Source organism: Rattus norvegicus, chromosome 1, assembly GCF_036323735.1.
Source record: "Rattus norvegicus strain BN/NHsdMcwi chromosome 1, GRCr8, whole genome shotgun sequence".
Lineage (NCBI taxonomy): Eukaryota > Metazoa > Chordata > Mammalia > Rodentia > Muridae > Rattus > Rattus norvegicus.
In genome coordinates this window covers 95,270,675-95,297,891 of record NC_086019.1, presented here as the reverse complement: position 1 = coordinate 95,297,891, position 27,217 = coordinate 95,270,675, and the positions used below count along the sequence as shown (strand labels likewise).

The window sequence follows — 27,217 nt, the reverse complement described above, 5'->3', positions numbered from 1 at the left end:
GTCTTGGGATTAAAGGTGTGTGTGGTATCTACCATATCCAGTCAGTCGTTCTTTTCTTTTCTTTTAATTCTCTCTCTCTCTCTCTCTCTCTCTCTCTCTCTCTCTCTCTCTCTCTCTCTGTTTCTTTTTTGTTGTTGTTGTTTTTTGAGACAGGGTCTCTCACTGGATCTGGAGCTCACTGATTTCCTATAAACTGTCCGAGCAGCAGGTCTCTCAGGTCTCTAGGGTCCACCTGTCTCTGTCACACCAGCCTGTAATGTGGGTGACAGCACTCAGCTTGCACAACAAGTACTTTACCCACTGAGCCATCCTTCCAGCCTGATTGTTCTACTTTTAATAGGGACACAGATATGTGAGTCAAAACTCACTATCATCCCAGCTTGTACGATTTCAACAGCCCCAATGATGATGACGGACATTGGTCACTTGGCCTCTCTTGGATCCTGGAAGGGAAACAATAGTCTAAACATATGGTGCCCTGGGAGCTGGCAGCTATGTCCAGAGGCATGCAGAGAAGGACATCTGACTGGAAAGCTTTTTTTTGTAAGATATATTAATACTTTAAATATTGGCAGCTAAGCTGGGTATGGTAGAGTAGCAATAACAATAACAAGTTCTTTCATCAAGTGCCCTCCTCTTCCCCAGGACTGGGTTATCAAACACAGGCCTCACGTAGAACAGCCTGATACTTACCCAACTGATGGATTGATTACCTGAGCCAAGAGACAGACATTTGTTTGTTTGTTTGTTTGTTTGTTTGTTTATTGTAGACAGGGTCTTATGTAGTCTAACCTGGACTTGCACTCTCTAAGTAGCCAAGAATGACCTTGAACTTCTGATCCTCCTGTCTCCACCTCCTGAGTTCTGGGATTATAAGCTCGATTTCATGTAATGTGGTGACGCACACGCAGGGCCTCGTGATTTCTAGCAACGGCTCTACCGTCTTTATTCCTGTATCTTTATCCCCGGTTTATGTTTGAGACAGGGTCTCCCTCTATATGTAGCTCAGGCTATACTAGAATTCACTATGTAGCCTAAGTTGGCTTTTAAAAACTTGCTGCAATCCTCCTGCCTCGTGCCAACTAGAACTTAAAAAGTCCATCTGTAGGACAAACTTAGCCAAACTAGAAGCCAGCAACAACCTCACCCACCACAACCTTTCATCAGAGACTGTAAGAGGCTGGCCATCAGAGGAAGCTAAAAAGGACGGACACCCCACCCCGTCACCCCACCCCGCTCACCCCACCCACGCCTACTATTTTACAACCTTGAAACTTGGATTCAAGGGCACCCTGGTCTCTCTTGTTGGTTTTACTTTGTTTAATGTAACAAGCACAGGCTTGATGGGACACTGCAAAACCAGAGGCGCTGATCACAAGGCTGATAGAGTTGAGTTCAGGGACAAGGAGCATACTCAGTACGGCAGAAGCAAACCCTCCCCCACGCTGACAATGACGTCATAGCCCCTGATTTTTACACACACACACACACACACACACACACACACACACACACACACACACACACACACACACACACACCACAGCACGTGTACCGGAAAACGTCTGAGCTCAAGAAAAGCTCCGCCCCTGGCTTGCTCCGCCCCCTGGCTTGCTCCGCCCCCTGGCTTGTTCTTTCATACTCGCCTGAAGTCTCTCTCCCTTCACCTACAGTTTTGGGATGTGACTTGAGTATTTCAGAATGAAGGTGGTCGATAGAAGCCAGTCATCCCCGGGTGAATTCGGGTCACCATATTACCTAGATTCGGAGTTTGCTCAACCCACTGAAAGGCCTTTTTTCTTAAGACTCAAACAGCCTGGTTGCTGTAGGAGACAAGGCAGAAGCTAGTTAGGTGGTCCTTGAATGAAGACACAGGGCTTGGCTCCCCACAGTACTGGTGCTTCTTCCTGTTGAACTCAGTCAAGGAGAAGAATGTAGGTTTTGAAAACTGACAAATGCTCCCTAAACATGAACAATCAGTATCGACAGGGGGGAGGCAAGGTCTCTGTCACAGTTTCACTGTAGCCCCAGCTGTCCCGGAAGGTGCTAGTAGACTGCGGAGCTGGAAAAACGACGGGGCGGTTAAGAGCATGTGCTGTTCTTGCAGAGGTCTGGAGTTTGGCTTCCAGCATCCAGGTCAGGGTGTTCCAGCCACCTCTAACTCCACCTCCGGGGGGTCTGAAGCCATCTTCCTTGAAACTCCTCTGCCAAGAGGGGGAAGTGGAGGAACAAGCGAATGTGCAGGCTGAAGTGCAGGAGAAGAAAGATGAGGAGGGGGAGGGAACTTGGCTTGTGTACCCTCGAAGGCTGAGGAGCAGAGGTAAGGGATGCTGCGTCAGGATGCTGCCGGGGCAAGGGCTGGTTCGAGTTGTTGGACCCTGTGCTACTGTTGGTAATAGTCTCAGTAGATCTGGGACATCGCCATCGCGCTTTCTAAGATCACCCGAGAGACTGAGCGCCTTCCTCACAACCAAAACAGTCCCGCTGGCCCGCTGGCCTGTGCCTGCAGCATTCTCAACTAGTTCTGTTCTCACTTGTGCCGAGTGTAGCTCGTGCACAATAAACCGTCTTCCTCACTGTCTCAAAAATAAACATAAGGGGCTGGGGATTTAGCTCAGTGGTAGAGCGCTTGCCTAGGAAGCGCAAGGCCCTGGGTTCGGTCCCCAGCTCCGAAAAAAAGAACCCCCCCCCAAAAAAAAATAAACATAAAATAAAAAGGAAACAGGTCAGTGGAGGCGTGACTTGAAGGTTGCTGGAAGGGAGTCTGTGATTGATGGTGGCAACCGACCATTCACAGGAACCTTTGAAACCATAACTAAAACATAGGCATTCTCTGGTTTGCTGTTCTCTGGGGCTTTCTGTTACATGAGCAGAAGTGACCACCGTACAGCACTATTGATCCCACCGAAGAGCTGCGATGTTCCTTTTCTCACGTGTGGACGCAGTTCTCCAGAAAGTCCTAGAACGCTAGATGTGAAGCAGAGGGATTACAATTTTGGTGTTCGAGCCAGAGTGGTGGTGGCACACACCTCTCAGGAGACAGAGATAGGTGATCTCAGAGTTCCAGGTCAGCATGGTCTACAGAGTGAGTTCCAGGCCCGCCAGCGCTGGACAGAGAAACCCTGTCTTGAAACAAAGAAACAAAACCAAGACAACTTTGGTGCGAGTCAAGAGTGGATCTTATACAAACGTAATCAAAACTATACTGCTGAGTCCCTCCCTGGAGATTCCCGTTCACTAGGCAGGCGAGGCTTAGAGATCGCTGGTTCTGAGAAAAAGTTTCAGGATGTATCCCTGGCTGGCCTGGAACTCGCTATATATACCAGGTTGGTCTCAGATTTTTATTGATCGCCCCCGCCTGCGCCTATTGACTGTTGGAATTAAAGGCCTGTAACTGCCAGGCTTGGCTTGCTTTATTTTGTTTTATAAGGTTTATTTTTCATTTTTTATACCCATGTGCGTTTGTGTGAGTATTTGCCGCGTGCGTGAAGGAGAAGGCACTGGATCTTCTGGAGTTAAAAGAGGTTGTGAACTGACTAACATGGGCGCTGGGAACTAAACTGGAGTTCTGTGGAAGAATGTTACATGCTCTTAAGCAACTGTCTGTCTGTCTGTCTGTCTGTCTATCTATCATCTATCTATCTATCATCTATCTATCTATCTATCTATCTATCTCTCCACTCTCAATCGCTCCATCCCTTGCCTTTCTTGAGACAAGCCAAGGCTGACCCCTGACTATGTAGGTGAAGAGCATCTTGGACTTCTGACCCTCCCTCCCTCCTGTCTCTACCTTCTGAGTGCTAGCATTATATACATGAGACATTATACCCGGTATATGTGGGGCTGGGGTGAGAACACCGGGTTTTATGCATACTAGGAAAGCGTTCTGCCAAATGAGCTATAATCCCAGGCCTTTGAACTTGCTCCAGGACAACGTGCTACTGTTGCTGCCGCCGCCGCCGCCGCTGCTGACCTGAGGACCACACTCTGGTGACCCTTGACATGAAGCCAGTCCCGATTATAAGCAACAAAGGAATTCTGGTCTGACCAAGACCCAGGTCCTGGCCCAAGACGGCATTAAGGGATAAAGTAACTGACATGACCATATTGTCCGGAGATGTTTGCTCTAGTCTGCATGCTATATCAGATAAAATTGGGCTACCAAGCAAAAATCATTACCCTCTACAAAATTTCTGTGTCCACCCCCATATATATATGCGACCCTAGTTACAGATGGGATCTTTTTTGAGGGAGTGGGGGATAAGACAGGTCCAATGTAGAAGAGGATGACCTTGATCTGATCCTCCTGCCTCCACCTCCCAAGTACTGGGGGATTACAAGTGTGAGCCACCACACCTGGCTTTGGTGGTAGGTCTTTACTGAAGGTAACAGTTACGATGAAGTCATTATGGTGGGTCTTAATCTAATATGGTCGATGTCTTGGCAAAAGGGGGATTTGAACAAAAACAGATCCAGGTAGAACGAAGTGCAAATATTCAAACCTTGAATTGAGGGGGTTAGGGGAAGGGCAGGAGTAGAGGCTCTCCTCAAAGCACAAAAGGAAGTAATACATTCTAGTTTGGACCTTTGTTCCCAGCCCTCAGCCCCCAGCCCTTGCAGACGGAATATCTGCTTTCTTGAAGGCATCAGCTGATTTAGGTAACAGGTAGCCCCCTTACCTAGCCCTCCTCTCACTCTCAGTCCATCTGACCCACCCTTATGGGTGGGCTCCTAACCCCCTGGCTCAGCCACAGACTCACCTGCCCCTGTGAACTGCCTCATTCCTGGAACTGACATATCACCCACTCTACAGAAACACCAGCTCAGTGACACCAGTGTGGGCAGACATCTGTGGCATAGGGCCCCTCAGAATCTTCATATTCACCCTCAAAGTCCAGGCACCAGGTCCCTCTCTTCTCCGGAACCCAAGCTTTCAAGCCCCACCCCACTTTCAATGAACCATTGTCTCAGACTGGGAAAGGCACGGGCAGAGTCTGACATCATGAAGCCCGAGGTGGGGGTGTCGCTGCCCCCCAGCCCCAGTCTTCCCGACTCCTGATCCACTCCCTGGTCTAAGGGATTTCCCTGATCTCACTCCTGGAAGAAAGGACTCTCCCACCCTCAACCCCTGCTTTGGCCTTTGCAGTGCAGTGAAACTTCTCTGTGGACCTTGCCACCTCTAACACCCTGTGTGCCTTGCAAAGCCATGCACGATTCCGGATGACTGAGGACTCCACACGCAGAGGGTCCTCACCCAGCTCAGAAAGCCACTGTGGCCCTGTGTGCACAAATGCCTAGCTTTAAAGACCCCAAGCCAATACACTGGCAGGCTTCTGTGGGAAGTCTGCTTTCTCAGAGCTCCAAGCTAGATGAGTAGGCAGGGACAAGACAGAATGAATCCCCAAGGGCAGGGTGGCCAGCTTCAGTCAGGTCAAGCTCTATAGAAAGGACAGTTTCTAAATGGAAGGGCAGGGACCACACATGGTGGCACACATCTATAATATCAGCACTGTGGAGGCTTAATCATGTTGTATCCAAGGCTAACCTGAGCTGCAGAGTGAGCCCGAGGTCAGCCTGCACCGAATAAAGAGACAGACTCACAGAACGAATTAAAAAGGGGGGTGGGTGGGTCAGCAAGATGGCTCAGTGGGTAACAGTATTAATGCCAAGCCTGATGACCTGGGTTAAATCCCTGGGACCTACAAGGTGAAAGGAGAGAACCGAGGTACATGTGCAAAAGCACACATAGAGGAGAGAGGAGAGAGAGAGAAGGAAGGAAGACAGCAAGAGAGAAAGAAAGAAGAAGCTAGAGAGATGGCTTTGTAAGTAAAAGCACTGGCTGCTCTCTCACAGGACCTGGGTTCAAGTCCCAGCACTTACACAGTGGCTCACAACCATCTGTAACTCCAGATCCAGCGGATCTGATGCCCTCATCTGACCTCCATGAACATCAGGTCTGAAAGTTGTGCACAGAGAAACATGCAGGCAAAAAACACCCATATACATAGCATAAATAAATCAAAAATAAGGAAATCAATAAATGTAACTTTTTAAAGAGGGGGACCCGCTGGCTCCAGAGTTAAGTGCCATGCTTCTGGAAGGGCAGGCTGGGGTCCACAGGATGGCACGGGGACAGCTTTCCAGGAATGAGGGTTAAGAATGACATCTCTGAGTCCCAGGGTGCCACGGAGCATTAGAAGAATAGAAAGAAGGACTTATTTTCTGTTTAACAGGTGGAGACAGACTCGGAACAACACAGAGCCCTCCTTCTCACCAAGGGAAGGTCGTGATCTCAAGGAGACAGCGGCTAAGGTCATTTCGGAGGACAAGAAGTGTCAAGGAGAAAACAGACCAGGAGGGGAAGCACGGGGGAGGTGGTGGGGTGATTCTCAGAAAGGTGGAAGTGACTCTGGAACCAAAGTAAGAGAGGATATGTTTCCCCTTCCTGGCAACCAGTCTCTACCTGTCTCTTGGGACCAAGGTTACAATGTTGCCACCAATTCCTCAGGGACAACAGGTTCCACCTTTCAACCTGGAACTTTCGAACGATAAGGCCACTCCTCCCTCCCCAACCCCCAAGTTGGGGTGTATATTAATGGAGGAAGGGGAGGAGCAAGGCAGACCCCCATCTTCTCCAGGAAGGAGTTAGTAGGAGCTGCCCAGCCTCAGCCCTAGCCCTGTGGTGACAAGGGCCCCTTTGTGCCCCCCTCCCCCGGGGGCAGGGAGGAGCTGGGCCCTGGAGGCAGGCGGCCCCTGGCACCCAGGGGGCAGAGGAGGGGCTGGCAAGTGGGGGCCTAGACCCTGGGAGGCCAAGGGACTACAAGCCCGACCAGCGGAGCAGAGCGCGCAGAAGCCAGACCATCCAAGTGAGTACTGAGGCAGAGAGGGCTAGGGTGAAACACCCCCAGGGGGTCAGGAGCACTGGTCACCAGGGCATGTGTAAGGCCAGGTATGCCAGGAAGCAGGGGAGTGCCACTGTGAACCGCAGGGCCACTCATTTTGAACGGGGCAGGGTGCTGCTTCAAAATGGGTTTCCAAACCAACCAAAGACCTTAGTGGTGGGGGGAGAGACAGCAATGGAGCCTTAAGAAGACGAGACAGAAAGAAAGGACAAGGGGAACTCACTCCTGGACATACCTCATGAACGGTGGAAGCTTCTGGAAGGCCAGCTCCCCTGCAATTCGAAAAATTGGGAGAGATGAGACAGTGATCCGAATTGGGGGAGAAGGGGAGGGTCAGAGCCATCGGCACTGGAATCCACCATGTGGATATGGTGAGGCCAGCAGGCTGTGCACACGGTGAGAGTGACAGTGTGCACGTCCACCTCCCCTGTGTAGCCTTCTGTATCAGTGCTCCTCGTCGCCTCACTGTACTTCACGGAAGAGACTTGGTAGGTGTTTTTTTCCCTATCCCCACCCCTCCCTTGGATTTGGTTTTGTTTGTTGAAGCGGGGCCACTCATAGCCCAGGCTAACCTCCAACTTGTTAATCTAGCCGAAGCTGGTTTTGAACTCCTGAACCTCCTGCCCTTCCTTCCCAAGTTCGGGGAGTGACAGGTGTCCAGTCGCTGCTCCTGGCTTCTCTAGTGGAAAGTTAACACTATAGAGATGGGGTCTGTTTGTCTTGCAGATATTAGCCCTGTGAGTCTTTAGAGAGCTTCAAATCATTGTCCTAACTGGGGTTGCTTAGATCTACATCTCAAGACCAGAATTTGCCCAGAGGAGAATGCACCCTGTGTATGACTGTATCACCCATCTGCTTGTGCTGAATTGATTGGTCCTCACCTCTGGGTATCTCCCGTTCCTTCCAGTCACAGGTGCCAAGGCCACAGCTGCCCTGTGCCCATAGATGTGTCTGGGTGGAGTTCTCCGTAGCCCACCTCAGTGTGTTCAGGTTCTCGTGACTTACACACTTGCGAGCAGGACAGCCGAAGCCATGGCCTCCCAAGTGTGTGTGTCCAAGGCTGAGGGCAGTCAGGTGGTCTCTTCACAGCTTCTCTGTAGACAGAGGTGTCTCGGGTAGGGAATGTGTCCTCATGGGTCTCCATATCTCCATTCTGTAAGTCTGTTCTGACAGACTAGCATTTCCCTACTAGCATTTGCACGCTTCTGAGCATGCATCTGCATCAGTGGGAAGAGGGCAGCCGAGGCTGGGAAAAGCAGCTACTTCAAAATCCTGGCTCTAGTCCCGATCGACCCACAGGGCAGCAGGGGCCAAGGGGCCATCACCTCTGGCTCCTCTTGGCCCCTTACAGAGCCCAGTCAGGAGCAACCAATCTCACTCACACTCCACCTACCCCCAGGAGGTCCCTAGGATGGGGCACCCACACCCCCAAAGGAACAGGGATCTTTTGTATTGGCTACAGGCCTCTGGTGAGGGTGGGGACACCCTAAGCCTGCTGCGGGTGGGAGAGGGCGGCAGGAATTCACACGGCATGCTGGGAATGCTGATGTTGTGAAACCCAGTCATTGATGGGGCTGGGTCCCTGCCTGCCACCCCCAAGCCTCATCTGCTCCTTCACTGCACTCACCACTCACTGTCCTGTCCCCCTCATCTCAGACCTACCATTCCCTTCCTTCCCCACGGCTCTCCCACACCTCAGCTTGGAGTGGGGTGGGGTGGTGTTGTGGTGGTACATTATCTCTGAAGCTGTGTGGGAGCATCTCGGGTATCCATGGGTACCAGAGACCACAGGGGTGTTCTTACAACATGGACACCGCCCATAGTACACATGGGAGAGCAGGGTGGTGTGTGCTGAGTCTTTCACCCTGTAAGCCCTGTCTGGCTTGTGTTCTAGGTTGACTGGCCACTTGGAGCGGAATCAGGAGACATTCCCAACTCAGGGAGACTGAGGTGAGGGGTAAGACACCAATGTTTTCTTTATCTGAATAACTGCTTCTTACCCCAGGAGGAGTGTTGCTTCTGCCTTTGCCTCGTGCTCTCTGAGAGGCGGAGAAGTAGGAATGCTTACTTAGATCACTACTAACCTGCCACTGCCGTGCAGGGACAGCGCAGCCTGGCTACTAAGTCTGTAGACCAGTTACATGACCTTGAGCAAGCTATGCACCCTCTGGTAGTGATTTCACCTACCTCGAAGACATCAGAGTTGTAACACCATTGTCCACTTGAGCTATGAGAATGACAGACACAAGACGAGCAGATCCCTGAATGATCTGGCTGCCCACTGCGGGATGGTGGCGTCCTTTACTCTAGAGCTACCTGCAGTTAAAGGCAGGGGAGAACTGGGGCTCCATGTTTGAGCTGGGCGACTTTGGGAAGCTTGCTTAACGTCCCTGGGTGACTGGTTTCAAGCCTGGGGGCTGTTCCTGGCTCGAAGCAGCCAGCTCCAACTGACAGAATGTGGCAGGGTGAGACACTGAATGAAGCCTGGCATTTATAAATGACAGCAGCTAACCTTGGCCCAGCGCCCCATCCCCACCCTCATGGTCTTCTGAAAACTTGCTCTTGTCTCTCTCCAGCCCTAGCTCGCCCACTTGCTGGACAAGATGATATTCCTTACCACCCTGCCTCTGTTTTGGATAATGATTTCAGGTAATTCCTGGTGTCCCGGCCCCCACATTCCAGCCCCACGGCCCACCGTGGGAACCTTTGGAGATAACGGGATGGGCTCCATCCCTCAGCTTCTGTGCTTCTGCCCCTCTACAGCTTCTCTGCTTCTGCCCCTCTACAGCTTCTCGAGGGGGGCACTGGGGTGCCTGGATGCCCTCGTCCATCTCAGCCTTCGAGGGCACGTGTGTCTCCATCCCCTGCCGTTTCGACTTCCCGGATGAGCTCAGACCGGCTGTGGTACATGGCGTCTGGTATTTCAACAGTCCCTACCCCAAGAACTACCCGCCAGTGGTCTTCAAGTCCCGCACACAAGTGGTCCACGAGAGCTTCCAGGGCCGTAGCCGCCTGTTGGGAGACCTGGGCCTACGAAACTGCACCCTGCTTCTCAGCACGCTGAGCCCTGAGCTGGGAGGGAAATACTATTTCCGAGGTGACCTGGGCGGCTACAACCAGTACACCTTCTCAGAGCACAGCGTCCTGGACATCATCAGTGAGTCGGGTCCCCCAGGGTTGGGTGGGAAGAGAGGGAGGGGCAGGTGGGTGTCCCCAGCATCTGGACCACCTGCTCTGGATGACAGACCAAGAAAAGGTCAGTTTAGCTGGGTGGGCCACGTGGATGACAGACACAAACAAAGCAGGCCCTAAGCGGTCTGGCTGCCCTTACTCTTCCTAAAGACAGAGGGCTGGGATCAGAGATGAGGGTTCTAGATGCCTGCTTTAGTGGAGTGACTTTGTGTGCCTCGATCGAGTTCTTTGGCCCTTGGTTTCCCACGCACAGCCATCGGGTGAATGGTTTTAAGGGTGGGAGCTGTTTGCAGCACCAGCTGGTAGAGGCCGGGCTCCTGCTAGGCAGGCGCATGGTTTGCAGTAGAGACCAACACTACTGGGACTAACAGCTGACCTCTTACACTTGCCTCGAATGGTTGTATTCCTAATAAGACAGAGGATGGGGGTGGGGGTATCACAAAATGGCTCAGGGGACAATGGTCCTTGTCCCCAAGTCTGACAACCAGATCTGATAACTGGAACTCATGGGTAGAAATGGTGCAAGAAGAGAAAGAACCAACTTCTATAGGTTGTCTGTCCTCTGATTCCACGGGACATGCACATGCCCACTTGTGTCCATACACATACATCCATTTGTGCGCTCTTACACACACACACACACACACACACACACATACACACACACACATAAATGTAAAAAAACAAAGACAGGCAGACAGACAGAGGGAAAGAAGAGAAATAAGAAGACAGGGCCTGGGGGTTGGGGATTTAGCTCAGTAGTAGAGCGCTTGCCTAGGAAGCGCAAGGCCCTGGGTTCGGTTCCCAGCTCCGAAAAAACGAAAAGAAAAGAAAAAAAAAAAAAAAAAAAAAGAAGACAGGGCCTGGTGGTATAGGCCTTATTCCCGGCTACTTGGAAGGCTGAAGCAGAGACTACAAGCCCATCTGGGATACTCAGTTAGTTGAGGCCAGCTTTAAAAACTTAATAAGACCCTCAAAATAAAAAGTAACCAGAGGGATGAGGATGTATCAGGTCCAAGGGTTGATCCTCAAAACAGGAGATTGGGGGGGGGGAAGAAGTCGGGGGGGGAAAAGGCAGGGAGCTGTGACCCGGTTTGGCAGTTAAATAGAGGTCCCTGCCCACCCTCAGGGACTCTCGCTGTCTGATTTCTGAGAGGAGTCCCTAATTAGAGACCTTAGATTAAGTTTCCCAGCAGTATTTGGTCTTTGTGAGTAGGCACACTATAGCCCTGCTGTGGAGAGACCACAGCACACACCACACACTCAGCACATGGGAGTATCCGTGGATCACACCCCTAAAACCAGGCACGTGCACCCACAAAACACACAGCTCCCCACCCTTATAACACACCCGTCTTAGCTTGCGGTCTATTGCTGTGGTAAACACAGTAACCGAAAGCAACACGGTAGGACAGGGGATATTTCAGTTAATGCTCAGGTCAGGGCCCATCACTGAGGGCTGGGGTGTGAACCCGGAGACAGGACCTGAAGTAGAGACCACCAAGGAATGCTACTTCCTGCCTTACTCCTCAGTCTCACACCCAACAACTTTCCTACACCTTCCAGGACCACATGGCCGAAAACGGTACTGCCCCACAATAGCTAAATCCTTCTACATCAATGATCAGTCAGGAAAATGCTCCGAAGAGAAGACTTACCGTGCGGGCCAATCTATAGAGCCATTTTCTCATTTGAGGCTCAATCTGCCCACATGACTCAAGTTGACACAGAGCCAAACAGGACAATATCATATACCTATACAATACATCACACCCTGACAACTGTCCCTCCTCCCCAACCCATCGGCCCACCCTAGTAGGGGACATATACAGGGACCACAGAGGAGCTTGGTGAAGTAGAACTTCCACATGCCACAGAAGCATCCTGATAGGCTGTGTGAAGTGCTTGGGGTGTGTGTGTGTGTGTGTGTGTGTGTGTGTGTGTGTGTGTGTGTGTGTGTGTGTGTTAGGGGTTGGGAGTGACCAACACCTGGAAAGGATGTAACTGATGCGAGACACTCGGCCGGATAGGTGGGCATGACCACAACCTGAGTCTACTTCCAGAACCCTCCTTTTTCTCCTCCTCAGACACCCCCAACATCGTGGTGCCCCCAGAAGTGGTGGCAGGAACGGAAGTAGAGGTCAGCTGCATGGTGCCGGACAACTGCCCAGAGCTGCGCCCTGAGCTGAGCTGGCTGGGCCACGAGGGGCTAGGGGAGCCCACTGTTCTGGGTCGGCTGCGGGAGGATGAAGGCACCTGGGTGCAGGTGTCACTGCTACACTTCGTGCCTACTAGAGAGGCCAACGGCCACCGTCTGGGCTGTCAGGCTGCCTTCCCCAACACCACCTTGCAGTTCGAGGGTTACGCCAGTCTGGACGTCAAGTGTGAGCCTGGGTGCGGGTTGGGGCAGGGGCGGGGACTGGAAGAGACCGGGCACGGAGTGGCAGGATAGGGAGACTGTGGGCGGGGCTTGGATGGGTAGGAATTGGGGGCGGGGCCTTGGTGGACCGCGTACTGGGGCGGAACCGGTCTGGAGGGTGGCACCTGGAGGGAGGGGCTTGGGGCGGGGCCTACGCTGGTTGAGTTAAGTTAGATCTGGTGGGGGGTAGGACCCAGAAAAGGGGCCTGGAAGGTGGGACCTGGGGGCGGGGCCTGGGCTTGTGGAGCAGTCCTAAATTTGACGCACCCATCCATCAGCCCGCTGACCCCTTGCCTTATTCCGGGCCTCAGACCCCCCGGTGATTGTGGAGATGAATTCCTCTGTGGAGGCCATTGAGGGCTCCCACGTCAGCCTGCTCTGTGGGGCTGACAGCAACCCGCCACCGCTGCTGACTTGGATGCGGGATGGGATGGTGTTGAGGGAGGCAGTTGCTGAGAGCCTGTACCTGGATCTGGAGGAGGTGACCCCAGCAGAGGACGGCATCTATGCTTGCCTGGCAGAGAATGCCTATGGCCAGGACAACCGCACGGTGGAGCTGAGCGTCATGTGTGAGTCCCCAGCCGCGCATTTTGCCGCAGTCGTTTAATTGAAGGGCTGAGGATTCCGTAGGCATCAATCAGCCTCATTCCGTGGACCTGGTCGTAATAAGAGACAGATGCTGTTGGAGCAGGTCCCTTAACTGAGAATCAAGCACAGGCCATTCATGCATGTATTCATTCATTCATTCATTCATTCATTCACAAATATGTATTGAGGCCCAGTGCCCAGTGCTGGGGATAATAAAGACAGTTACAGCCAGTGTTCACTCAGCTCTCCCTGACTGGCATCCCCTACACCTCCTGTTCAGCTCCTGGAAGCCTCTCCTCACCATCCTACTTTAGAACCATGACCACCCAATTCCTCCTCCCTAAGCTTTCGTTTTTTTCCATAGCACAAATCTCTGGCTGAAAATGCATTTTATTTCCTACACAGCATCTTTTCATAAGCCTTACACAGCTAGAATAGTTCTTGCCACTCAACAGGGTCTTGTCCTATGTCGGATGACCGACCTTATTCTGTGAGGCTGGAATTATTAAGCCCATTTTCAAGATGGGAAAAATGAGTCCCGGCATTAAGACACAAGGTTTGCATAGCTAGGATGGGGTAGGTAGTACCAGCATCCAAAGGCAAGCTCCCAGACCACACACATAATTCCAACATTCAGGAGGTGAAGGCGGGAGGATTGATTGCCATGAGTTCAAGGCCAGTCTGGACTAAATAATGAAATAAAAGGCCAGCTAGGGCTGCATGGCATGAGCGTGTCCCAAAAGTAAATGAACAAATAAACAACATTAGAAAAGAAAACAGACAGAATGACAATTCATAGAAATAAGACAACCAGGACTGGATGGGACTGTCGCAGGTCACATTTGGTGGTGGGGGTTGGCCAGCAGTTTCCATGGGTTCTGATTTTTTTTTTAAAGGCTGTGACTGCCTCTTTTTCTTTTAAATAATTTATTTTTCATTTTATGCACATTGGTGTTTTACCTGCATGTATATCTGTATGAGGGTGTTGGATCTTGGATTTACAGTCATGAGCTGCCATCCGGGTGCTGAGAATTGAACCCTGGTCCTCTGGAAGAGCAGCCAGTACTCTTAACCGCTGAGCCATCTCTCCAGCCACAGGCTCTAATATTTTGTCTTCCCACAGATGCACCTTGGAAGCCCACAGTGAATGGGACGGTGGTGGCGGTAGAGGGGGAGACAGTCTCCATCCTGTGTTCCACACAGAGCAACCCGGACCCTATTCTCACCATCTTCAAGGAGAAGCAGATCCTGGCCACGGTCATCTATGAGAGTCAGCTGCAGCTGGAACTCCCTGCAGTGACGCCCGAGGACGATGGGGAGTACTGGTGTGTAGCTGAGAACCAGTATGGCCAGAGAGCCACCGCCTTCAACCTGTCTGTGGAGTGTAAGTGCCCCTCCCCTTCTGCTTCCATCAGTGGCTCCGTGGGGACACTTGGGTGACTGGGAGGCACCCATGCGTCCCGACCAGGGTCAGCTTTGTCTGTCCCTGATAAGGATGGGGAACAGGAGGGGAGCTGAATCCATACAAAGAATCTCCCATTGAGAAGCCATGTTCCCGTGATGTGGGAGTGGGAGGAGCTTTTGACCAATGGGGTTCAGGGTCCTGTGGTCACTGTTCTTCTATAGAACTAAGAAGGTAACTGTGTTTGTCCCTTGGAGAGCATTGCTAGGGACCAGGTGTTGTCGGATGTGCTATATGCAGGGACCTATTTCATTTTCACTCCACCAATACCCTCTTTACAGAAAAGGAAACCGAGGCCCAGAGAAATTAGGACACTTGCCCGAGGTCACACGGCTAGAGAGTAGCAGGTTTTTGAGAATCAAACCCAGGCAATCTGGCTCTGCTCTGCACGGCCTAAAGTCGGTCACCCAGAGCTCATCCATTGAGCTGTTGCTCCTGGGAGGTGGGGGATGGGACCAAGGAGATGCCAAGCTTCTTAGCAGACATAGCACAGCCAGAGGAATGCTAAGGACACACTACTAGCTAACGTCCTAGAAGTATAAGCAAGCATACACTGCCAACTAGCACCTGACCTGAGCTCTCTGTGGAGGATGCCCTCTGCTTCACCCAAACCTACTCCCCAGTTCAGGTGGTAGCAGCCAAGTTCCAGTTCTTACTTCTTCACGCTTTCTAAGAATTTCCAAACAAAGAGTGCTATCTCTGTGTTTCCAGTTCCCTAGGCTTCCTTCTCAGCCTTGCCTGCCTTATAGCACTGACCTCTAAACTGAGCCTCTTACATTGCTGCCAATGGAACCCCGGGCTTTATGTGTGTCAGAGAGGGGCTCTACCACTGAGCCCTGCCTCCAGCCCCTCCCTGAGGGATTCTAAGCAGGGACTCTACCACTGAGCCACGCCCCCAGCCCCTCACTGGGGGATTCTAGGCAGGGGCTCTACCACTGAGCCACGCCCTCAGCCCCTCCCTAGAGGATTCTAAGCAGGTGCTCTACCACTGAGCCACGCCCCCAGCCCCTCCCTCACTGGAGGATTCTAGGCAGGGGCTCTACCACTGAGCCACGCCCCCAGCCCCTCCCTCACTGGAGGATTCTAGGCAGGGGCTCTACCACTGAGCCACGCCCCCAGCCCCTCCCTCACTGGAGGATTCTAGGCAGGGGCTCTTCCATTGAGTCATGCCCCCAGCCCCTCCTTAGGGATTCTAGGCAGGGGCTCTACCACTGAACCTCACGACCAGTCCCAGCTCCTTTTCTGCAAAAGGAGATGACAGAAACACCTCACAAGTAAGATAACTGTGTATTCTTAGATATCTTTTTGTCTTGTCCCATTGGCCTTTCCTTGGGACTTAAGTGGGTGTTTGTCGCTGGAGCCAAAGATTTGTTTGCTTCCTCCTCTATGCAGAGGTAAATACATGTCTGGGATGCTAAGCATTTCCTACCTGTCTTTGGAGTCCCATAGCCTCTTAAGATTTATTTTTTATATATTAGCCCTCTATCTGCATATACACCTGCATGCCAGAAGAGGGCATTGGATCACGTTACAGCTGGTCATGAGCCACCACGTGGTTGTTGGGAATTAAACTCAGGACCTCTGAAAGAGCAGCCAGTGCCCTTAATCAATGAGCCATCTCTCCAGCCCAGAGTCCCATAGCCCCTTGTGAGCTAACAGCACCTCCCCCTTCTCCAGGGACCAGGAAGGGAGCTCGGTTGGTAGAATGCTTACTGAGCATATATGAAGCCTGGGTTCCATCCGCAGGGTTGCATAAACCCCACATGGTAGCACACAACCCAGATCTGTCAGTCAGGAGGTGAAGACAGAAGAATCAGAAGTTACCCATGGTTACCTAAGGAGCCTGGGGCCAGCACGGGTGTCTCGTGTGTGTGTGTGTGTGTGTGTGTGTGTGTGTGTGTGTGTGTGTATGTTGATGATATATTGTTCATACTCTCATGAAAACAACTTAGGGGAGACATGTTTATCTCATTCATTTCCAGGGGACAGTCCCTCATTTTGGGGATATCATGTTGATAGGAACTTGAAGGAGCTGGTCACATCACATCCACAGTCAGGAATGGAGAGCGCTGAGTTAATGCCAAGCTCAGCTTTCTCTGCTTCTCATTCGGTGGGGGGTGGAGTGAGAGGCATGAATGAGTGTTGTTCACAATCAGGGTGGGTCTTCCCTCCTTAACTCAATTAAGAAAAATCCCCCTCTGGCATGCCCACAGACCAGTCTCACTGAGACTCCCTTCCCACAGTATTGAAAATTAACACCATGACAGTGGGGTACCCAGGACTCCGCCTCTAAAATCCCAAAACCCCAAACCAAAAGTCCCCCTTCACCTTTACTTCTCCATCTTGAAGACTCACTGGCCGCACTCAGCCAGTAGATGGCAGAGTTGGGATGCCAAAGTCAGGTACCCCCAAATTTACTTCTGAAACTTCTGGGAAGCTGGAAAGATACTGAATCCGCACATAGGCAGGGCACCAGCACTCGAACATCTGGAGTGGACACTTGTCACCAGCATGCTGGTTGTGATGTCCTGGATGGGAGCGGTTCAGAAATGTTCTAGGATCGTCCGTTTTGTTCAGACTCAGTTGTACTCAGTGCCTTGAGCTGAACTGATTGCTCACCGGTACAGCGGGCAGAGTGCGCATGCGTGGTCCCTCTCCGCTTTAGCTTTGCAGAGATGTGCACTGAGGCTCCAGCCGGAGTTACCCAGCCCTGGTGCACATTTATCTGCTCCTGGGACTTGCTGCCCACCATTGTTACTGGCCCATTGCTTTGGGCTTAAAAGTGGGTGGAGTCAACGAGCTGATGGTCTTTGGCCTGCGTGAGCAGATTTGGGCCAGAATTCACTCAGTACCAGCTTGGTCTAGAACCGGCAGAGAGGTGTCAGATAGCTTAAAGAACATAGTTTTAAAAGCGTAATTTAGGGGCTGAGGAGGTGGCTCAGTGGGTTATGTGCTTCTGCATAAGCACAAGGACCTGAATTCAAATCCTATGCACAGGGTTAAAAGAAATATGTACCAGTAATCTGGGTACTGGGAACAGAGACAGGAGGATTCCAGGGACTGCTGGCTAGCCGGTTGGTGAGCTCCAGTATTAGGGAGAGACACTGTCTCAAAATGTTAAGCGATAGAGAAATGCACCTAGTGTCATTCTGTGACACTCACATAGGCATTCACCCATGATGCACAACTCCACATAACTGCACATATCACAATTCTCTTACACACACACACACACACACACACACACACACACACACACACACACAAATGCATCATTTAGCTGGGCATGGTGGCTCAAGCCTATAAGCCCTAGCTCTTGGGAGACAGAGAACCACAGAGAGTTCCAGGCTATTCAGAGTTATATAACAAGACTCTGTTTCAAAACCAGATGAACAAAAGGCACCACTCACTGTTCTAATGTAACATTTATACTGGGGAAACGAGGACAGAAACCCATTCAAGACTAGATATAGGGTTGGGGATTTAGTTCAGTGGTAGAGCGCTTGCCTAGCAAGCGCAAGGCCCTGGGTTCGGTCTCCAGCTCCGGAAAAAAAAAAAAAAAAAGACTAGATGTACTCTCATGTAAAGCTATGAGAGCAGGAGAGGGATGTTGATGGTAATGAGGAAAGGGACGGAGATTCAAGGGGTCCCCAGGTGAGGAAGCAAGGTGAGGGGCAGGGGAGAAGGAAGGAACTTGCCAAAGGAGGCTGTAGCTTGAATAGGTCAAACGACCAAAGTCCATTGGTCCCCTCAGGAAAACATTACTCCAACCATCATGATCAGAGGCCATGACCAAAGTTAGAGATGGCACAGATGGAAAAACACAGCTGTTTTGTCTCATATCCAGGCTGGAGTCACCCCAAAAGCAGAGGCAGGGGAGTCTCTCACAAGGCACATCCCAAGTCCTGTGACTCACATGGATTGGGATTCCAAAGAAGAAAGAATCCTTGGGGCCAGGCACAGTGGTGCACTCCTTTAATCCCAACACTCGGGTGGCAGAGGCAAGTGGATCTCTGTGACTTCAAGGCCAGCCTGGTCTGCAGAGTGAGTTCTAGGAGAGCCAGGGCTACAGAGAAAGCCCATCTCAAAACCCAAAAGGGTGGCAGGGCAGGGAGTGGAGAAAGAAAGAAAAAATAGGAAGAATCCTTGGATGGCATGTTGGTACCTGTTGGATGTCACAGTGGCCTGAGTCAGGTATCTATTAGGAGAGCTTGTGTGCAGAGGGAACTGTGATGTCCTCATCAGGTACAGAGTGGGAATGAGTGTCCTTCTGGGGTCCTTCCATTTTCTATCTCTTTAATCTCCTTATGACTGTTTCCAAGCACAAGGGCCCTGATGATGTGGAAGAGTGGAAGGATGTCGGCTTAGGCTGATGGATTTGTTTCTTTGAGCCAGGATCTCACTATGCAGTCTTGGCTAGACTGGAACTCTCTAAGACCAGGCTGGCCTTAAACTCACTGAGATCCACCTGCCTCTGCCTCACCAGTACTGGGATTAGAGGCTTGCATACACTATCACAGCCAGGGCTGGCCAGTGTATTACACTGTTTAGGGCATCTAACCACCTCAGCCAGGACCTGTGAAGGCCCATGTTGCTGCAGGATTGTACTCAGTTTGAATGAACAACACGAAGTGGGCAGGGTTACAAAGTGGTTGGGAGTTCCAGGTTTCTGAGCCAGGACCCATACAGAGCTCTCTAATTCACCTGACTTTGTCCCTACCAAGGAGTCCTGGAGGCCCAGCTTCGCTCTTACTTTAGCCTTGCTTTTAATCTTGCAGTTGCTCCCATAATCCTTCTGGAATCGCACTGTGCAGCGGCCAGAGACACCGTGCAGTGCCTGTGTGTGGTAAAATCCAACCCGGAACCCTCCGTGGCCTTTGAGCTGCCTTCCCGCAACGTGACTGTGAACGAGACAGAGAGGGAGTTTGTGTACTCAGAGCGCAGCGGCCTCCTGCTCACCAGCATCCTCACGCTCCGGGGTCAGGCCCAAGCCCCACCCCGCGTCATTTGTACCTCCAGGAACCTCTACGGCACCCAGAGCCTCGAGCTGCCTTTCCAGGGAGCACGTGAGTGATGTGATCTGGGGGCGGGAGCCAAGGGAAGGTGAGGGGCCCTCTCGGATCCACCACACCCCTACTCCTGCTACTGATCCAGCCACTGAGCATGGGCCAGCTCTCTAGACTGATAAAAAAGCGAAAGATGTTATATCTAGACTTGTCGTCCCAGCTACGTGGGAGGCTGAGTTCTAAGCCTTTTCAGGAAACTTAGTAATACTGGAATTGGCTCAGTGGTAGAGCCCCTGCCTAGAATCTCCCAGGGAGGATCTGGTACTCAGGGGTCAAGCATTTACTTAGTACTCAGGAGGCCATGGGTTCAAAGCCCAGTACTAAAAAGAGAGAGAGAGAGAGAGAGAGAGAGAGAGAGAGAGAGAGAGAGAGAAAATCAGTTTGTAACTGATGAGTAGAGGCTTTCTAAAAATTTGGACTCTGCCTCCCTGGGCTGTCCTGAGATCCCAGACATCCTCATGCCTACCAATAGCCCTGAGGGCTCCTGGTCCCGTTCTCTATCCCTAGACCGACTGATGTGGGCCAAAATCGGCCCTGTGGGTGCTGTGGTCGCCTTTGCCATCCTGATTGCCATTGTCTGCTACATCACCCAGACAAGAAGAAAGTGAGTGCCTACCAGGCTGATCTGGGGACGTGGAGTCTGGTAGGAGAATGTCGAAGGCTGGGGTGAGCTAGCAGGGGTAGTCCTCTATGTGCAGGGAGGGCAGTTACTGTATGAGAATGTCTCCTTGGGGACACCTAGGTCCATGTTCTATGCTCCTCCTGGCCTGCTTGAAGCTCCCCTACCCGACCTGTCATAAACACGGGAGTGCTGGAAGCAGGGAGAAGAGGAAGCCATTCCGGTGTGTGGAGAGGGTGTCCAGGAGTCCCCAGTAAAACTGACGTTCTGTTCCACGCCTCCCTGCAGAAAGAACGTCACAGAGAGCCCCAGCTTCTCAGCGGGAGACAACCCTCATGTCCTGTACAGCCCCGAATTCCGAATCTCTGGAGCACCTGATAAGTATGAGGTGAGGGCCACACCCCTGTGGCTCCCAGTCAGCTAGGGAAGGACAGGCTGGCAAGGTCACCAAGGGTGGGGGTGGGGCGAATGGGAGGCCAGACTCCTGGGTGGGTGTTTGGACTGGGTCTGGAGTTTGGGGAGGAGGCCCCTCACTGAAGCTGTGCAGGAGGGTTGAGGGGGTGGGGCCTGGGTAGCCCCGCCCTCCCTGCCTGTGCCTGTGACTGCATTTCCTTCTTCAATAGTCCAGAGAGGTCTCTACCCCGGATTGTCACTGAGAGCCCCAGGAGGTAGGTTCCGGGGGCCTCAGTGTGCCAGCCTCCAGGCCCGAGTTGGGCCTTGGGGGTTGGTGTGCATGTATGTGTGTGTCCCAGTCAAGCGTCTGAGGCACTCCGGTTAATCCCATCCCTGCTCAGCAGCCCTGGCCTTGTCTGTTCCTTCGCTGATCCCTTTTTTTTCTGTCTGTGGCCACTGCGCTATTGTGTGTCCAAACGCTGGTCGGGTGGGAGTCAGGAGTCGAGAACTGGAGAAGTGGGGAATCCTACCACCAGGATCCCCTCAACTGAGAGAAACCCTGCCTTATCCAAAGGGAGAAAGGTTTACTGAACGAGGCTCTCGCAAACTTCCAAAAGGGTGGTCCAGCCAAGGTTTAATCTAGAGAGGTGTTCTGGGGATTCAGTCATGCACCCCTAAAGCTATGTTCTCAAAGACCGCTTCTTAGAACCAGGGATTCTTAGGCAAGCACCGAGGTTAGCGACAAGGGATAGTGGTTTTACTGGTATCGGCACTCGGAAAGGCCCCGACCCCTGACCCCTAAGTGGGACCCGGTGACTGTGGAGCTCCCTGAGCTGGTGGCCCCTGAGAAAAAGGTGCCAGCAGCCCAGTCTGCATGGGGTGGTCAGAGAGACCCATGCTGATGGGCTATCTTCCTCTCTCCACAGAGTGAGAAGCGCCTGGGGTCCGAGAGGAGGCTGCTGGGCCTTAGGGGGGAACCCCCAGAACTGGACCTCAGTTATTCCCACTCAGACCTGGGGAAACGACCCACCAAGGACAGCTACACCCTGACAGAGGAGCTGGCTGAGTACGCAGAAATCCGAGTCAAGTGAGGAAGCTGGGGGCTGGCCCTGTGGCTCACCCCCCATCAGGACCCTCGCTTGGCCCCCACTGGCCGTGGGCTCCCTTTCTCTTGAGAGTGGTAGGGGTGGGGGCGGGAAGGGGCGGGGCAGGAAACAGTGAGGTCTTAGGGGCCCGGCCTCCCCTCCTTCCCGGCTGCTCCTCTCTGCCAACATCCTGCACCTATGTTACAGCTCCCTCTCCCCTCCTTTTAACCTCAGCTGTTGAGAGGGGTGCTCTGTCTGTCCATGTTATTTATTGTTATCCTGGTCTCCTGTCCCCTTACCCGGCCCCAGGACCTGTACAAAAGGGACATGAAATAAATGTCCTAATGACAAGTGCCAGTCTAGACCCATCCTTTGGAGGAAAGGGGCATATTAGTAATACTTTTCTCGTTGCTGTAACAAAATACTGGACAAAAACACTTTTGTAGTTACTTTCTGTTTGTATAACCATAAGCAACTTAGGGAAGAAAGTTTTTTTTTTAATTTGTCTGTCTTTAAAGATTTATTTATTTCATCTTATGTGTATGTGTGTTTTGAGTGCATGCATAGAAATACGCCCTGTCTGGAGCCTGCAGAGCCAGAAGAGGCCTCAGATCTCCCAGAACTGAGTTACAGACGGTTGTGAGCTGTGGTGTGTGGGTGCTGGGAATAGAACTAGTGTCCTCTGGAAGAGGAGCGAGTGCTCTTAACCACTGGGACATTTCTCTAGCCTCAAGAAAGGGTTTGTTTTGGCTTATGATTTCCCGTATAGACTTCACCCTGATAGGAAAGACTTGGCAACAGACACAAAGGCAAGAGCAGGAATCTGGCTGGCCACATTTTCATCCACGTACAAGAAGGACAGAGGGAGAGGGAGAGGGAGAGGGAGAGGGAGAGGGAGAGGGAGAGGGAGAAGGAGAGGGAGAGGGAGAGGGAGAGGGAGAGGGAGAGGGAGAGGGAGAGGGAGAGGGAGAGGGAGAGGGAGAGGGAGAAGGAGAGGGGGGGAGAGGGAGGGAGAGGGAGAGGGGGGGGAGAGAGAGGGGAGAGAGGGAGACAGAGGGAGACAGAGGGAGAGAGGGGGAGAGAGAGAGAGAGAGAGAGAGAGAGAGAGAACACTTGCCAGAGAGAACAGGAAGTGGGGTTCACACCTCCACAATGAGCATCACCAACTGGGGACCCTGTGTCCAAGTCCATGAGCCTATGGGAAAATCCTTTCACTCAAACCACCCTAGCAACTTACGGAAAAGGGGGTGTATTTTAGCTCATGGTTTGAGGTTGTAGTCCATCACTGCAGAGAAGGCATGGCCATAGGACCCTGAGATGGCTGTTCACATGGCAGCCACAGTTGGGAAAGAAGAAGGGAGGACTGCCACTTACCACCCAGCTCGCTTTCCTTTTATCTGGTCCAGAACCACAGCTCACACCATGATACTCACATTCAGAGTAGGTCTGCATAGCTCTACCTAGAAGTGTGTCTCTTAGGTGAGACCCAAGCATGTTGACAATGAAGAGTAACCATCACAGGGAGTCCGCCTGCCATCTTGTTTCTAAAATAATCTCAGAGTTTTGCCTTTACCTCAGCTGGGCCCTGTGTTGGGGGCAAGATCCTGAGCTCACACTTGGCAAGCCAAGGGCTTGTCCTGTCTGCCGCCTAGTTGTCATCTAAGGATTGTAGCTGGTCTTTGCGATTTTGTGGATTCTTTATCCCACCCTTTATCCCCCACCCCCATTTCACCCCTTAACACTAGACAGGAGAAAAACAAGGAGAGAGGGGAGAGAGGAATTATGAAAATCTCTGAATCTAATTTCTTTCCCTTTGTTTCTTTTTTGACCACGGCTACTAACAAACTAAAACCAACCTAAATGATCAACAACCATTCCCCCTTCTCACTCTAAGGGCCCTAGCATTTATATGCCCTCTGAAAAGTTCCCAGAATTCCAAACATCGCCTTTGCTAGAGCACCAGGCAAATCACAGTCAGCTGCGGCAGACAATCTGAAGCAGCCCCACATCCCCAACTTTGGAATTAAAATGAAAGCACATTCCTGCAATATTTCTTTTCTCTTTTTAAAGAAACCAAAATTCCAAACTTCTCAAAATTGTCACTACAAGGATTCTCATTTCGGTTTCATCTATGGTCACGCTGGTCACCTGGCAGCACTTTCTCAGACTCTCACCAGTTAGGAAGAAATCTGCCCATTCTGAAGAATTCAGACTCCCCGTGTGCTTCAAAGCCCGCCATTCCCTGCTGTGGGCACCTGGATGGCTTATTCTCTCACCCCCCTTACCTGTGGCTCTTGCGGATAAAGTGGGAACCATAGACCCAGCACCTCACAGGTGTCCGTGGGCTGCACTGCTGTCCCCGTACCACCACACTGCACCTCAGACCTTCAGCTTTCCAGACAAATATTAATCCCTAACTGTATACTGAACCCCTGTAGGAAGATGAGGCTGTTGGGGAAAAGGATGAATTCCCCTCCCCGAAAAAGGGCTATAAAAGGGTTCTGTAACTCAAATGGGGAGTTGTGTACAAACATCTATTCACCCTAGACAGGGCACCCAGAACAGACCAAAGAACTGACTGTGGTTAGGCACAGAAGCATGGGTGACCCAGAGACAATTGCATTCTTGATAAGCCCAGCATGAACGGTAACTCACAAAAGCTGCATGCCTGGATCTTGCAGGCCACAAACATGGCTGCCCAGAGTCTCCTCTCCCCAACGACTGTCACTGCTTTATTCCCCCCCCTTAAAGAATTATTATATATAAGTACTTCAGACACACCAGAAGAGGGCATCAGATCCCATTACAGATGGTTGTGAGCCACCATGTGGTTGCTGGGAATTGAACTCAGGACCTCTAGAAGAGCAGTCAGTGCTCTTAACCACTGAGCCATCCTGTGAATCCAGCAGCGTTGGGATTTGGGAACTTATTACACAGGCGAATCCCCACCCACCCACACGTCCCCCACCCCCAAAGGACTCAAAAACTGCAGCGGTCTGCAAAAGGTGATGTCCTCAATGTTTGAGAAGCAGCTGTCCGAGCCTGGGGCTTTAAAGTGGCTTCTCTAAATCTTCTTTCTTGCTGGTACCTGCAACGTCCACTTTTGAGCCACAAGCTTTGTCTCTAAGGCCACTCCGTTACCGTGGTGCCTCCCACCATTTCAGTTGGAACCACCAGCAATGAACAGGGTCCCAGGTCTTCCCCCACTGACGGACAGCTTACCGTCTTGCAGGTCAAGGACATGAAAGGTTTATACACAAGGCCAAACTGCAACCTGTCAGACCTGTGCCTACGGAGATGCGTGGGGCTTTCGGAGCAGGGGACAGAAGTGAGGCTTAAGGTTTTTAGGGGTCAGAGGCCCTGCAGGAGAGTTCCAACTGTGTCAAGGCCCTCCCCATACAAGTGATGGCGTGGCTTGTAAAAAATCCCAGGAGATGAACTGGGTGCGGTGGCACACGCCTATGATCCCAGATCTCATAAACTGAGGCAAGAGGATCATCATGAGTTCGAGGCCAGCTGGACTATATGGCAAGACCCAACCTCAACCCCAACACCAGGAGCTAGAACAAGAGCAGCAAGGCAAGATGAAGCTGGGGTAAATTTGTCTTTTGAGACAGCTGGGGTGGAAGTTTGGTCCAATTGCCACATGCACACCACTTGTTGGTGGGCACGCCCTGACACACCTTACCAACAGACCCTGGCTCCAGCTGGTCTGGCCTGAGAGAACTGCATCCTGAGGACTTTGCCCTTGGGAGAAGAGCAATGTCAATAAATGTCAGTAACCTCCACACGATCAAAGGACAGTGTAGATCAGTGGTTTTCAACCTCCCTGATGCTGCCGCCCTCTAATACACTTTAATACATGTTGTGGTGACCCCCAACCATAAAATTATTTCATTGCTACTTCATATCTATAAATTTGCTATTATTATGAGTCATAAATATCCAATATTCAGGATTTCTGATCTCTGACCCTTTCACTGCCACCCCCGTGAAAGGTCGTTTGCCCTCTGCCAAAGTGGTTGTGACCCACGGGCCATGAGCCATGCTGGTGCAACAGATGGTTTAGAAAGGGTGGGTGTCCTTATAGAGGCCTTATTTAGGGTCTATCAAGACGAAAGCATCATACTGAACTGGTAATTTCTTGAGCAGTAAAAGCACAGGAAGAGATCAAGTTTAAAAAAAGAAAAATTCAGGAGCTGGAGGGATGGCTCAGTGGTTAAGAGCACTGGCTGCTCTTGCAGAGGACCTGGCTTTGGTTCCCAGCACTCTTGGTGGCTCCACGAACAACAGCCATCTGTTACTCCAATTCCAGGGGATCCAGCACAGTGTATACACACGTACACGTAGACTGAACACTCGTACGCATGGAATAAAATAAAACGAAGAAAAAGGAGAGTTAGAACCAAAAAAACCCAGCCAAAAGAGAAAAAAGTCAAGGAAATTGGGGGGGGGGGGGTGTTGTACTCCTATGTTGCAAGCATTTAAAAGGCCGAGCCAGGAGGACCTGAGTTCAAGGTCAACCTGGCCTACATAGTAATATGATGTTACAATGTAACACAATGCAATACAAGAGTTGAAGTTTGCAAGGTATGTTTTTATGTGTCTGTGTGTCCCCCCTCCTTCTCTGTATGTGCATCCACAGAGGCCAGGGGAGGAGGCTAATCCTCCTGGAACTGGAGCTGCAGGAGCTTGTGAACCACCTAAGCTGGGTAGTGGGAAGTAACCTCAGTTCCCCTGCAGACGCAGTATGAGCCCTCCACTGCTGTGCCATCCCTCTGGCCCCTTGAGTGAGGTTGGCTTAAAAGAACAGAAGACGTGAAAATAATTCAGGTCATTTCTGGATGGGACCACAGGAATCGGAGGCTGTGAACAAAACCTTCAGAGTTCATGGTTGGAGAAAGGGGACAGTGTGGGTCAGGACCCGTGGAAAAGGACCCAATGGGACCAGAGAATGCCTGAGAGAAGAGAGGAGTCCAAAATGGCCCCTGCTACTTCCTTGGATGCCAAAACATGAGAGGGATGGGGAATCCTAAGAGTAGTTTCCTCTGGCCATGTCTGGGCCTGGGGACAGGAGGGGCTGATGCTCTTCCCTTGGGAAATACCAAGTGAGCAGAAGTAGGCATGAAGACACAATGACTTAGTACCATAGAGAACCAGGGAAGAAGAGGGGCTGGCTGGAAGAGGGCTAGCAGGGTCTCCTGTGTCTGAGATTGGGAGCAGGGGCTGCGTAAGTTATAAGGAGGACCACCATCACCAAGCCACTGCTACGACTTAGGCCTCTCTGCTCCGAGGGGCCCACCAACCTCCTGAACGTTCCTGGGTGCAGAGTTCAAGACGGACATTGAGATGGACTGCTGTGAGTAAGAAGTTTATTAGAAGGGTTATTTTAATGCTGTGAGCAGACAGACAGACAGACAGACAGACAGACACAGCGGTGTCAGGGGCTCTGAGTTCAGGCTCCCGAATCAGAGACAGACAGCATGGTATA

General features: G+C 51.6%; 1 protein-coding gene and 2 long non-coding RNA genes across 9 annotated transcripts; 1 reads left to right on the top strand and 2 right to left on the bottom strand.

The window, feature by feature from the left end:
- Positions 1-1,305: 1,305 nt before the first annotated feature.
- LOC120099789 (uncharacterized) lies at positions 1,306-14,231 on the bottom strand. Of its 2 annotated transcripts, XR_005498986.2 has the most exons (5): positions 14,062-14,231; positions 9,090-13,169; positions 7,784-7,996; positions 7,138-7,174; positions 1,306-3,126 (listed from the first exon to the last, which is right to left on the bottom strand). It is a non-coding gene; the product is annotated as an uncharacterized LOC120099789 (long non-coding RNA). The 2 variants fall into 2 exon arrangements; XR_005498984.2 differs by lacking the exons at positions 7,138-7,174; positions 7,784-7,996; positions 9,090-13,169; positions 14,062-14,231 and adding an exon at positions 4,761-6,664.
- Mag (myelin-associated glycoprotein) lies at positions 6,759-22,164 on the top strand. Of its 5 annotated transcripts, none has more exons than XM_017589054.3 (12): positions 6,762-6,866; positions 8,797-8,859; positions 9,479-9,551; positions 9,691-10,059; positions 12,182-12,478; positions 12,825-13,082; positions 14,225-14,485; positions 19,342-19,629; positions 20,137-20,233; positions 20,537-20,636; positions 20,872-20,916; positions 21,568-21,672. In XM_017589054.3, the coding sequence occupies exons 3-11, from the start codon at positions 9,506-9,508 to the stop codon at positions 20,902-20,904; spliced, it is 1,749 nt and encodes a 582-aa protein (XP_017444543.1). In that variant the 5' UTR covers positions 6,762-6,866; positions 8,797-8,859; positions 9,479-9,505; the 3' UTR covers positions 20,905-20,916; positions 21,568-21,672.
- LOC108349549 (uncharacterized) lies at positions 16,884-20,543 on the bottom strand. Of its 2 annotated transcripts, XR_001835712.3 has the most exons (3): positions 20,246-20,543; positions 19,317-19,464; positions 16,884-18,895 (listed from the first exon to the last, which is right to left on the bottom strand). It is a non-coding gene; the product is annotated as an uncharacterized LOC108349549 (long non-coding RNA). The 2 variants fall into 2 exon arrangements; XR_010059983.1 differs by lacking the exon at positions 16,884-18,895 and having other exon boundaries at positions 19,306-19,464.
- Positions 22,165-27,217: the final 5,053 nt, after the last annotated feature.